This window comes from Diabrotica virgifera, chromosome 1 (assembly GCF_917563875.1).
Source record: "Diabrotica virgifera virgifera chromosome 1, PGI_DIABVI_V3a".
Taxonomy (NCBI): Eukaryota; Metazoa; Arthropoda; class Insecta; order Coleoptera; family Chrysomelidae; genus Diabrotica; species Diabrotica virgifera.
The window spans coordinates 203,332,319-203,346,896 of record NC_065443.1 but is presented as its reverse complement, the minus strand read 5'-3'; the positions used below and the strand labels follow the sequence as shown (position 1 = coordinate 203,346,896).

The window sequence follows — 14,578 nt, the reverse complement described above, 5'->3', positions numbered from 1 at the left end:
CGCTCAACTCGTTGTTTTCCTGCTCTGTATTGTCAGGTTGAGTTTCTGCTATAGGAATCTCAGGAATCTGCTCATCAAGAACCGCATTAGGGACTTGATCTATAACTAGCTCTTGGTTATTAATCTCCCGTTCGACTTTGCTTTTGATCGTATTGCGTCTAGTCTCTGGGATAAGGTTGTTTCTTATGATTACCCGGTATTGATCTGATATTCTTTGCTCCGATACTTGAATATCTGGGTACTCCCTGCAAAATTCGGCATACAGCTGTTGTCTGTAGCCGATCGTTTCTTGACCGAGGTTTGTCACCTTATAATAGGAGCGCAAAATGCTTTCGTTAATGGACACAGTCCATTTCATGCGCTGCCTCGGTCGTCCCGCTTGAGTGAGCGCCGGCTGATGTTCCAGCGCAGCACCTTCAGCGAGTGGAGCTCTTGCTGTTGTTTGGCTCGCTTGTGGTTGTTGTTGTTGTTGGGCTGTAGCTGTTTGTGTGACAGGGGCCAGCCTCCTCAACACCCTGCCACCGACGTCCCGCATGCTGTCACGTCCAGCGCCGGCTCCAGACGTGCCCTGGCGATCCCCAGGCAGCGATCCTAAACATAAACCATAATTCTCCATATTAATGGGTGTGCATTTTATACCTACTGCCAGGTGTCAGTTTTTGTTCCACGGCAAGTATCCCTGCTACTCTCTGGGTATTGGCGCTACGAATATCCAGAAAGTATCCCCCATTCGCAGGGGGCCGCGCCTGATAGAAGAACTGACAAAAAACTCCCACAGGTTATTATTATTATTATTATTATTATTATTATTATTATCTATAATGACAGTTTTCACAAACTAAAAACTTATACATAATATGACATAGAGTGGATAAAAATATTTATTGTTTATTTAAAATAACTATAGCCTGTGTGTATAAAATATTATCACATTGTTACTTCTTTCATGAGACCGTTTGCTAACCATTAAAATCTTAGTCAAAATGGCATTATAATCGAATCTTCACGTACCTTTAATTTTGTTATCATTATGTTTTATGTGTTTCTTTTTGTAGGATTATTGAATTGATATTTATTTTCGTCTGGAGGTGGTCATGACCCCCGTGACACCAACTTGGATCCACCAATTTATACGATAAATACTAGACCAGTGGACCGCACGAAGTAGGACATTGTAAGGTAATTGTATGATTCCAATTTTCAACCAAAAGTAACCACATATCTTTTTCTATTTCTGTTATCCTGGTACCAAGTTTGAGCCTCCGTGCTGCAACAAATGCCGCAAATTCGTGTCGAGTGTCTTATTTCTCTGGTTTTTGTAGCCAAATTAACCGCAATAATAAAATTTATTATTATGTATTTAATAATGTTGATTTACATCAAAAATAAAATCCCCTTATATTTTATTTAAGTATAATAATACATGTTTGCAATGCTAAAGATGATCTGAATTAATCCTGTTTTCTTTGAGTGTGCAATAAAAATACCAACAGCAACCAAAAATTATTATAAAATTTAAAAAAAATTTCCGTTTGGTTGTTTTTCTATGAGCATGGAGTGCACCCCAAATTGAATTTGGTCTGTGGCATGATTAGTTTTTAAACCAATAGCATTCCAATAGAAGCAAATTATTTTTGGTTTTTATTTAGTAGTATGTTTATGTCACCTTTATATATCATCTTTATATAATATGTCATCTTTATGTATGTCATCTTTATACAGGGTGTCCCAAAAATAACGGAACGGTCGAATATTTCGTGAACTGAACATCCGATCGAAAAACTGAAAAATAAGTGTTAAATAATTTTCAAAAATATATCGAATGACTCCAAACACCACCCCCATTCCACCTCCTGGAGGTAGGGGGGGGGGGGGGGGAGGAAACTTTAAAGTCTTAAATGAAAACCCCCATTTTTTATTGGAGATTTGGATTCCTCATGAAAAAATAAGCAACATTTGTTGGAAACGTGTTTTCAAATTGTGAATAGATGGCGCTATAATCGGTAAAAACGATTGATCGTGTTACCACAGGTAAATTAGAGAAACGGTCTGATATCTCGGGAAATACACTTGCAAATGAAAAATCAGAAAATACGTGTTAAATATTTTTCAAAGACCTATCGAATAACACCAAACGTGACCTTCCACTCCACCCCCTGGAGGTGGGGCGGGAGGTAACTTTAAAATATTAAATGGGAACCCCATTTTTATTACACATTTGGATTCCTCAAGAAAAAATAAACAACATTTGTTCGAAACATTTTTTCGAATTGTTGATAGATGGCGCTATAATCAGAAAAATATGATTTATTAGCGCCATCTATCAACAATTCTAAAAAATGTTTCGAATAAATGTTACCTAATCTTTCATGAGGAATCCAAAACTGCAATAAAAATGGGGGTTCCTATTTAAGATTTTAGAGTTACCCCCACCCCACCTCCAGTTTCTATAATTTACCATAGTGGACGATAAATCGTTTTCTCCGGTTACAGTGCCATCTATCCACAATTCCAAAAAAAGTTTTGAATAAAAGTTGCTAACTTTTACGTAAGGAATCCAAATCTGCAATAAAGGCTGGGGATTTCTGAATGATTTTTGAAAAATATTGATCACGGATTTTTCGGTTTTTCGATCCGATGTTCATTTCGCGAAATAGTCGGCCGTTTCCCTACTTTTGGGACACCCTAAATAATATATTACGTTGTAACCGGATAAATGACTATACCAAAATCACAATAAAGATGCACTAGAAATAAACAAACCAAGACACTTAAATGTTACGAGGATCACTCCCAAATCATGATTTACAAAGTATATATGTAAATTGTAAATCCCAGACAGTGGCGCTCTCAAGGGGGGCGATCGGCCCCCCTCCCCCCCCCCCCCCCCAGAAACCTTAGTTTTCTGAAAAATTGAGAAGTTAATATACATATTAATCCGAAGTGTGAGATCGAACTAATGCATTGCTATTATTGCACAAAATAATTAAATAATCTAACAGTGTGAAAACGTCCGTAGACAGATTATTTTAATAGCCTACGGTTAGTTTTGATATAACGTAACAACATCCTGGCTTAAGAACTTACGGGAATGGTTCGAATGCAGTAGTGCAGAGATATTTAGAGCGGCAGTCAACAGGGTCCGCATTGCCATGATGATTTCCAACCTTCGATAGAAGATGGAACTTAAAGAAGAAGAACAACATCAAATACGGTACAGTGACGTTTCTGTAATGTTGTCGTTGAAGTCACAGTGGCAGTGGCAACACTGTATAAATCACAGAGAATAGAACAAATCTTCTTCAGTCAGACGTTGCTTGCTAGCCTTGCTAGTTGCTACATATTGGCCGTGTATCAATGCCTGGCAAAGTCAAAGGGCTATAAGTGTCAGTTTGCTCAAGCGTTTCCTTTTCCATGTGCAACTGCAAAAGACGACATCGACATGGTAAGTTTGTTTTAATTATGTCCTTAACTCATTCGTATTTATATCTTTAGCTACCTTGGGTTTAACTTAAGGGTTTAAAAGAAAACCTGTAGTTTTGGTGTACCGTAGGCTATAGAGAATTATTCACAGGCCTACCGCTTAGGCTATTAACTCACAAACAAACGTAACATTTTAAGAAAACTGAGTGCCTTTTGAGGGTACGGAGTACAATGTATTATGTACAGCCTATCAAATTTACCTTCATTATTTTGTATTTATCGTAAAATATTGCGATTTGCATACTAAAAGAGGCAAGTAGGCGGTAAACTCTTACAGTGCAAGTGCAATGCCACCATACAATCCAATCTAGCGTGAAACATGTCAACTACGAGCCTACAACACCCATTGAAGTGGTTTTAATTAGTGCCGCATGACTGCAGCACCCACCGGCTGTCTCCGTGCATATCTACCGAAGCTAAATTAGCTAACCTCAGTTTTCGGTGCTGCATCCGGTAGCTCTGAGCCCGGCAAATTTAAACTCAGATACGAAACTAATAAAATCTAACATAGTTTGAGAGACATTTCAGTTCTGAGATGTGATTCGCAATGAAACTAACTACTGTTAGACCATGTTAGATTGTACTTATAGTTTTTATCTTAAAAAAAATATATATATTATTTAATAATTTAGGTTGTTTTAATAAGTATGATCAATAGTTTTGAACTTATTGTCTCCATAACATCATTTTTATGTCTTTATTCACGAATAATAACTTGTTAACAATAATGTAATAACTGATTCTATTATTACAGCCCTAGTAATTCATCTTTCAAATGTATTTTTGAATAACAGTATTTGATAATTTTATGCTATTATTTTCATAATTTTTAGCTCAATTAAATTGTATTAAATCAAGCACTAAAATAAGAATACGTTAACAATTTAATTTTTTTCGAATGTCGTTGTTGATATTTTATTTGATTTGATGTACACCACTTAACACATTCACTGCGTCAAGTGCATATGGGATCTTTGAATAAACATGGGAACGTATGCAATTTTCATGTTTTAACAGGTCGATCGCAGTGAATGCGTTAATTGCATTGAGCTATGTAATGTGTTCTATTTCAGGAGAGCCAGAACAAATTGAAGCTGAAGACTGCACCCGATACAACAGCCCGAAAAAGGAAAATTGTCGATTTTTTCCCAAGAAATACTACAATGAAAAGCTCCAGAACCAGTTTGCTGTGACAACAATGAATTTCCATCTACCTCTACATCATCAACAATTAGTAAGGATTGTAATAAAATGCCAAGCTCCGACTTTAAAGACAAGATTACTAGCAGTACCGGTACAAATAAAACTGACATTTCCAACTATATTGGAAAACAACCTGATGATCATACCATATCTAAAATTCTGGGATCAGACAATATACCCCCTCAAGGGTATTCCTATCCATTTTCTGAACACATGAAAAAGGGGAAATTAGAAAAACGATTTCTTAATAGATCGCATTTAACCGATGATCGGTATAAAGGCTGGTTGACCTATTCAGAGACTAAGAAAGGACTATATTGCAAATATTGTCCCTTTTTTGCGTTTCAGGGTGGAGTTCACAAGAGCACACCACTCCATAAATTTGTCTCAAAACCAGTGACAAACTTCGCTAAACTTTTAGGTAAAGATGGTGACTTAGAATCCCATGAGAGTGCCGAGTACCACAAGGAAGCGGTTATGAAGGGTCTTAACTTTTTGAAGTCATACCACAATCCTTACCTTGAAGTAACAAATCAGATTTCTTCGTACAGACTTCAAAAAGTACAAGAAAACAGACAAAGACTATCCCCTATAATTGAATCAATTATCTTTCTTGGAAGGCAAAATATTCCCCTTCGCGGCCATAGGGATCATGGTGAAATTGATTTAGATAACAGTGCAATTTCCAACGAGGAAAATTTTCGAGAACTTCTTAGATTTCGGGTTCAATCTGGAGATAAGGTATTGGAAGACCATCTAAGAACAGCATCGTCAAGAGCTACGTACATCAGTAAAAGAACCCAAAATGATCTTTTTTTTCTTTGTGGTCAAGAAATTCTAGAAGTTATCAAGAGGAGAATTCACGATGCACCATACTACAGCATCATGTTCGACGAAACAACCGATATGTCACATACATCTCAAATGTCATTGACTCTGCGATATGTGAACAAAGGAAAAGTAAGAGAAGATTTTGTTAAATTTATTGATGTAAGGGCTTCTCTAGTAGAAGAAAGCAATACAGAAACCGTAGATGAAGAACCAGAGATAGATGAAGAAATGAATAAAAACATTGACCCAATGATGGGGGAAATTGTTTTATCAGGGTAAACGTTGGGTAGACTGGTGCTAAAAACAATGAAAGAGCTTGTCATTAGACATAAAAAAGTGTGTCGGAATATGCACGGATGGTTGTAGTGTAATGATATCAGAATCTAAAGGAGTTGTGCAAGAAATCAAACAGGAAGCCAAATTTGCCGTTAGAGCTCCTTGTTTCAATCACAGTTTAAATCTATCACTGTCCAAATCATCTCAAGTTCAGGCTGTTAGAAATGCAACGGGTACCATACAACAAACAGTTTCGTTCTTCACCGTCTTCCTCAAAGAGAAATCACGTTTTGAAACACTATGTAGGTGGCCAGCTACCTGGATTGTGTGAAACACGTTGGGTGGAAAGGCAAACATCGTTTTTGCAATTCAGACTTAAGTTCCCTGAAATCATTCAAGCCCGGGAATCAGTAGCTTCATGGCAAGATTTAAAAGCTGCATCCAAGGTGAGAACCTTGATTTGTGCCTACTGAACAGTACTTTCATTATCACTGTAGTGTGTATGTGCAACATATTTTCACTTACACTGCCTTTTAGCAAGCTACTTCAAAAACCTGATATTGACTTGAAATGTGCATTGAAACATTCTACGGACATGACCAAAGCACTTGCCAATCAACGGAACACAGCGATTGTTTGCTTTAAAGATTTGTTCCAAGAAGCAAAGGACATCGCCGAGAAGACAAATTTTGATATTAGTATTCCAAGAATATCACAAGTTCAGAAGAATCGAGCCAACCACGCAACTAAAGACCCAGAGACATACTTTAGAGTATCAGTGTTCCTTCCCATTCTAGACTCTGTAATAGAAGACACAAAGTCTCGTTTTCCTAAACAAACATTGGAGTTGTACAATCTTCACGTATGCATGCCTGAATACCTGATAACCAACTCTGTTCAGGACATGTCTGAAAAAATTGAGTGTTTAGTAAGGAGGTACAGTGAACTTTTTGATATGTCTCAAGCTGAAATGAAATGCTTATTGAAAGGTGAACTACAGCTTTCGGAAATGCAATGGAAAGACACGGACGAATTTCCAAAAACAGCGCTGGACGCGTTAGACAGTTGTAACAGAGATTTGTTCCCTACAGTCAGCAAGCTACTTCTAGTCTTAGCTACACTTCCCATCAGCAATGCTTCTGCTGAGCGTAGCTTTCAATCTCTAAAGAGAATAAAGTCGTGGCTAAAAACATGGATGCGTCAAGACAGGTTGACTGGACTTGCTCTACTCCATGCCCATCGAGACATCCCTGTAGACCCAACGAAATTTTTAGAACGATTCGCCAAAAGTGGCCATCGAAGACTTGAATTCGATTTGTAATTACATTCTTTTTAAATCCTTATAACTTGTTATTTAATTGATGGATTCGACCGTTACTTGATGGAAGTTCATTTTATCTAACAATAAAACACGAAAACGTTTGTTTTCTATACTTCCACAAAATTTATTATATCTAAGTGACTACAGCTGTTTCGGCGGAGTGCCTTTCTCAAGTAATATAGTTTACAATTTGTTTGCCTTTTTAATCTTCAACTGAAGATGTTGAGGAGTGGGGAGCTGTTTGTCTCGAGTTGGTCATTCAGAATTATATCTGTATTTTTCAGTTTATTAATTTCCATAGATTCTAAAAAAGATAGCTTAAGGCCTTTATTTTGAATATGTAGAATTTGAAACTCTTCATTGAAAGAATGATTATGATCTAGAAGGTGAAGTGCGTATGTAGAAGTGTCTGTTTTTCTATTGTTGAATGCCCTTTTGTGTTCTGCTATCCGTTTGTCAAAAGTTCTGCCAGTTTGACCGATGTACGTTTTCGGACAGTCACCACAAGTTAGTTTGTACACACCACTCTGTAGTTGCTTTCTCTTTCGGCTTTTATTGTTCTTAATATATTTGCTTAAGTTGTTGTTAGTTCTGAAAGCTGGTGTTATTCCTTTCTTTTTTATGTATCTGGCTATTGTTGTTGTTATCTTGCCAGTATATGTGAGAGAGCAGAAGGTACTGGGTTCTTTCTGTGGTGGTGGATACACTAATTTCAGGGCTTTCTTATGGAGTTTTTGGTTTAAAATTTTGTTAACTGTTTGTTCGTTATAGCCGTTGTTTACTGCTATTTGTTTAATGATGTTTAGTTCTATTTCGAAGTTATTCCTTGTCATGGGAACCTCTGTCAGTCTATGTATCATGCTATGGTAGGCTGCTAATTTGTGTTGTGTAGGATGGGATGATGAATTGTGTATAGTTGTGTCAGTATGGGTAGGTTTATGATATATGGAGAACTCATGTTTGTTGTGTAGTCTGGAAATCGTTACATCTAGAAAGTTTATAGAGTTATTCTGTTCTGTTTCTACTGTAAACTCAATATTATTATGAAGTGAATTAATATATGATAGAAATTGGTCAAGTTGTCTGTTAGTTCCTGTAAAGCATACTAGTATATCATCCACGTATCTCCACCAATATAAGAACTGTTTAAATACGGGATGTTTAGAAATTGTTGTTTCAAGTTGGTTCATAAATATATCTGATAGCAATGGGCTTATGGGTAATCCTCTAAGCCCATTGCTATCAGATATATTTATGAACCAACTTGAAACAACAATTTCTAAACATCCCGTATTTAAACAGTTCTTATATTGGTGGAGATACGTGGATGATATACTAGTATGCTTTACAGGAACTAACAGACAACTTGACCAATTTCTATCATATATTAATTCACTTCATAATAATATTGAGTTTACAGTAGAAACAGAACAGAATAACTCTATAAACTTTCTAGATGTAACGATTTCCAGACTACACAACAAACATGAGTTCTCCATATATCATAAACCTACCCATACTGACACAACTATACACAATTCATCATCCCATCCTACACAACACAAATTAGCAGCCTACCATAGCATGATACATAGACTGACAGAGGTTCCCATGACAAGGAATAACTTCGAAATAGAACTAAACATCATTAAACAAATAGCAGTAAACAACGGCTATAACGAACAAACAGTTAACAAAATTTTAAACCAAAAACTCCATAAGAAAGCCCTGAAATTAGTGTATCCACCACCACAGAAAGAACCCAGTACCTTCTGCTCTCTCACATATACTGGCAAGATAACAACAACAATAGCCAGATACATAAAAAAGAAAGGAATAACACCAGCTTTCAGAACTAACAACAACTTAAGCAAATATATTAAGAACAATAAAAGCCGAAAGAGAAAGCAACTACAGAGTGGTGTGTACAAACTAACTTGTGGTGACTGTCCGAAAACGTACATCGGTCAAACTGGCAGAACTTTTGACAAACGGATAGCAGAACACAAAAGGGCATTCAACAATAGAAAAACAGACACTTCTACATACGCACTTCACCTTCTAGATCATAATCATTCTTTCAATGAAGAGTTTCAAATTCTACATATTCAAAATAAAGGCCTTAAGCTATCTTTTTTAGAATCTATGGAAATTAATAAACTGAAAAATACAGATATAATTCTGAATGACCAACTCGAGACAAACAGCTCCCCACTCCTCAACATCTTCAGTTGAAGATTAAAAAGGCAAACAAATTGTAAACTATATTACTTGAGAAAGGCACTCCGCCGAAACAGGTGTAGTCACTTAGATATAATAAATTTTGTGGAAGTATAGAAAACAAACGTTTTCGTGTTTTATTGTTAGATAACTTGTTATTTTATTACTTATAACCTAATAAAACTATTACAATGTATAACGTGAACCTCCTTTTCTCCATTCTAATAGACTAATTTGTATTGTATATTTATTGTAAATTTTAACATTTTAAAAGGTCAAATGTGTTTTGAGCTCTTTCAATTCCAGCGTAAAACTAACATTGTCAGACCAAACCTCTGAAGTTTGACGTTTGTTCGTGATAAAGTAAAACCACCTAAATCGTCAAAGGTTTAGAAAGATGAGAATTGCTTCAGAGGCTTGCCATTGAAAAATACTATCACCCACAAACCTTTTCTATTAGACTTTGAGTTATTTTCAATAGTTCTAAATTGGTTTTTGATACAATCACAAGAATACAAAATATATTTTGAATATTTTATTTGTAAGTTAGCCGAACAATATTTACAAAAAGCTTTAGAGACTAGCTTTTTTATTTTTTATTATAGTGTAAAACTGTTTCCACTCATACTAATTGTAATAATAATAAGTGATTTTCCTTTTTCTCCGTTCGTCACAACCACTAAGTGACAGTCAGTCCATATTCGGTCCATCAACTGTTCAAATGAATAAAATGCGAAGGACGAAGTAGTTTTCAATCCTAATAGTAAATTATTAATATTGAAAATATTAAAAGTATTACTAAAAGATTTTTAAATTGAAAACTTATTGGTACACTTTCCTGGTGACTGGAGTCATTGGAGACTTTCCTGGAATTCTACACTATGCAATTCACATCCCCCGTCTGCAGCTGGTAAAGTTCCAACGGAAAAATGCACCTAGTTACTCTACGGAGTAATACGACTATAAAATAAAATAAAAATGTATACCATTTTTATTCAGTTGCAATGCGAAGGCAAAACAATCTTACTTTTCAATTAGAATACGGAGTGCAGTCCAGTCCCTTGAATCGCGATTTTCGGCTCTTATTGGAGCCTTCATCGGAAGGAACGTAGGCACTGTTCTCCCTATTTTAACTGATTCGTATCGAGAGGTTTTCCCACCCATTGCAACTGAAGTGATGATAGTAGGTGGCTAGCGCCATCTGGCATTGAAAGACGAAGTAGTTTTCAATCCTAATAGTAAATCATTAATATTGAAAATATTAAAAGTATTACTAAAAGATTTTTAAATTGAAAACTTATTGGTACACTTTCCTGGTGACACCTCCAAGACTTCTACAATTTTCAAGTCAAATGGATGCTGCAGTGAAGACGAGAGGAAAGGAATTCTACACTATGCAATTCACATCCCCCGTCTGCAGCTGGTAAAGTTCCAACGGAAAAATGCACCTAGTTACTCTACGGAGTAATACGACTATAAAATAAAATAAATTTACTATTTACTATTATTTACTAATAATTTACTATTTAATAAAATTACTATTAAGATTGAAAACTACTTCGTCTTTCAATGCCAGATGGCGCTAGCCACCTACTATCATCACTTCAGTTTCAATGGGTGGGAAAACCTCTCGATACCAATCAGTTAAAATAGGGAGAACAGTGCCTACGTTCCTTCCGATGAAGGCTCCAATAAGAGCCGAAAATCGCGATTCAAGGGACTGGACTGCACTCCGTATTCTAATTGAAAAGTAAGATTGTTTTGCCTTCGCATTGCAACTGAATAAAAATGGTATACATTTTTATTTTATTTTATAGTCGTATTACTCCGTAGAGTAACTAGGTGCACTTTTCCGTTGGAACTTTACCAGCTGCAGACGGGGGATGTGAATTGCATAGTGTAGAATTCCTTCCCTCTCGTCTTCACTGCAGCATCCATTTGACTTGAAAATTTTAGAAGTCTTGGAGGTGTCATTAGGAGAGTGTACCAATAAGTTTTCAATTTAAGAATCTTTTAGTAATACTTTTAATATTTTCAATATTAATAATTTACTATTAGGATTGAAAACTACTTCGTCTTTCAATGCCAGATGGCGCTAGCCACCTACTATCATCACTTCAGTTGCAATGGGTGGGAAAACCTCTCGATACGAATCAGTTAAAATAGGGAGAACAGTGCCTACGTTCCTTCCGATGAAGGCTCCAATAAGGGCCGAAAATCGCGATTCAAGGGACTGGACTGCACTCCGTAGTCTAATTGAAAAGTAAGATTGTTTTGCCTTCGCATTGCAACTGAATAAAAATGGTATACATTTTTATTTTATTTTGAATAAAATGCCTTTAAAACTCTCAAAATCTTGCCATATTTTTAAAAATTTTCCGGACCCCCTTTCCGGCTGCGGGGCTGCACCCCCCAGACCCCCCTGCAACCGCCCCTCCCAAAATCTGACTCTGAGACCGCCACTGATCCCAGATCATGATTTACAAAGTTGTAAATCATGATTCGGGAGTGCTCCTCGTAACATTCAACGTGTCCTGGTTTGTTTATTTCTAGTGTATCTTTATTGTGAATTTAGTATATTGCCAAGTAAAAAAAAATCCAACAAAAATCAAAATCCTAATTTGGATGGCTACGATGACATTCGACAAATTGTGCCAGATAAACAAAAAAAATTTATTGTTTATGATTATGTATAAAATTTATATTGCGCATATTTAACCAGTTTTTTTTCTTTTTTCACTGTCTTACAAGTCTAGATACTTACAAACAAATAAAAAAACATAAAGGCCTACAAATCGATGAAAGGCAAATATATGCGTATACCACTGCACGGAGCCATTAGTAAACCATTATAATGGAAGTCTGCTGGTTATGAATCAGAAGAGATTAAATAAGCAGATCTATCTATTTATAAGCGAGATTCCTACAGCCTCTGCCGCTTCTCGCATTGTGCCCGCCATATTTTTCTGTCCATCCTTTCGTCTTCTTTGATGACTCTATCTCTTATGATGTGCCGTATGTTTTCTTCCCAGGCAACTGAAGGCCTTCCCCTTCTTCTTCTTTGTTGTGATATGTAATTTAAATTCTATAGTCTCGTTTCATACACACTACTACTTCTATCCATTTTCTATCTTTTTTCGTGATCTCCCACACTTCTACTCCATAAGTCACAATAGGCTCTACCAAGGTACGATAGATTGTCAATTTCGTTTTTGTCTTATATCTTTGGACCAAAGTAGAGAGCTTAGAATGTTTACCGCTTTTTTGCCCTGCTGCATTCTGTTTTCGATGTCTCTTTTGGTAGTGCCTTCTTTAGATATTATAGATCAGAGATATTTATATTCTTTACATGTTTTATGTGGTTCTAATTTCTACAATAAAATTTTAGATTTCTTTGCCAGAGCTTTAAATTTTGCATTTTTGAGTTAAATAATATATTTATTTAGTAACAGTTGCGGTTTCACATACATAAATAATTTATTATGTAATACAGATTAGTTTAGTAAGAAGCGAACGCAGAAGTAACGCCAGAAAGACATAGTTTCAGACTACCTCCTGTAACTTAGGAACGCATTGTATTATTACAATATCATATGCAGGGTGTTTTTAAATAAGTATGATACCCTGTAAGGGGTAATTCTGCATGAGAAAATAATGACAGTTTGCTACATATGTTCGCAAATGCTTCGTTTCCGAGATACGGGTTATTTAAATTTTTCTTATAAACTGACGATTTATGTATAGCTCCAAAACCTGTTAAGATATGCAAATTAAATTTGGAGGTTTTTAAGAGGTAGTTAATGCGCATTGTTTGACATACAACTAAGAATTTTATATTCACTATTGGCATGCATACGGGTAATATGACCCGTACGGGTAATGGTCTGAATTTTTTTATAGAAAAAATTAGTACACTACTGAGATATTTCAAATTAAAAATCATTTTTAATTCCTCGTTCAATTTACAACAAAAAATCTCTCTTGCCTTTTTTTCATATCAGGTGCCGTTTTTATGCAAAAAAATAAAACATCTTAACGTTTACAAAGTATTTGAAATAAGTTTCTATGCATATTGAAACTATCTCGAATACTTTGTAAGCGTTAAGATGTTTTATTTTTTGCATAAAAACGGCGCCTCAAATGAAAAAACGGTAAGAAAGATTTTTTATTGCAAATTGAACGAGGAATTGACAAATGGTTTTTAATTTGAAACATCTCCGTGGTGTACTAATTTTTTTCTTTGAAAAATTCAGATCATTACCCTTAGGAGTCATATTACCTGTATGCGTACCAATGGTGAATATAAAATTCTTAATTGTATGTCAAAAAATGAGTAATATCTATTTCGTAAAGCCTACCAAATTTCATTTGTATATCTCAACCGGTTTAGAGCAATACATAAATCGTCATTTTGTAAGAAAACTTTCAACACCCCGTATCTCGGAAACGAAGCATTTGCGAACATACCTTTATTAAGAAAATTGTCATTATTTTTTCATGTAGCATTACCTCTTTAAGTTTGTCATACTTATTTAAAAACACCCTGTATGTATGTCGTGCACAAAAAACTTCTTTGTTTGTTCTTTGGTGTTAAGAAAAAATTTTCGAGACTTTCTACCAAAAGAAAATAATTTTTACTAGTGTAATAATCTCACTGAAAAAAATGGGATGATGAAATCATAAATTGGATTACAAAAAAAATGTTGACAATAGTCGTTTTAAATTGTTGAATACTTACCACTAACTACTCCGAAAAGAGCAAGGCAAAAACAAAACGCTTTTCTATACATTCTTTGAAATAAACTAGCGTATAATATTATGTATAACTTTTCTCTAGTAGATTTACTATTTAAAACAATTTTTTGAAACCAGTGATTGATATTTATGTGCTTATCTATCTTAAACTTATTATTAAAATGAATAAAGATTCATATCTTAGTTGATAAAAAACCAAATTTTTATAGTTAGAATCGATTTCGAGAATTTTAAAACAGGTCGATTTTTATTTTTAAGTTATGAATTGTTGGCATCTACATCATACTAGTAACGTCATCCATCTGGGCGTGATGACGTAATCGATTATTTTTTAAATGAGAATAGGCGTTGCGTGCTAGCTCATTTGAAAGATTATTTGCTAGAAAGTTCGGCCGCCTGGACGAGTTAAGAAATCAGCAGTCTAAAATTGGAAGAGTAATACGATTGAAAAATGGTCCTCGATCTTTGCTGTATATGGTGACCAGGAAG

General features: G+C 35.3%; 1 protein-coding gene across 1 annotated transcript in view; it reads right to left on the bottom strand.

Moving 5' to 3' along the window:
- Positions 1-14,209, bottom strand: part of LOC114331927 (trypsin-1) — a 92,102-nt gene extending 77,893 nt beyond the window's left edge. The window contains exon 1 of the mRNA XM_028281619.2: positions 14,073-14,209. Coding sequence (XP_028137420.1) covers positions 14,073-14,124 — 52 coding nt within the window. The 5' untranslated portion in view covers positions 14,125-14,209. The remainder of the gene's footprint in view (positions 1-14,072) is intronic.
- Between the last annotated feature and the right edge of the window lie 369 nt (positions 14,210-14,578).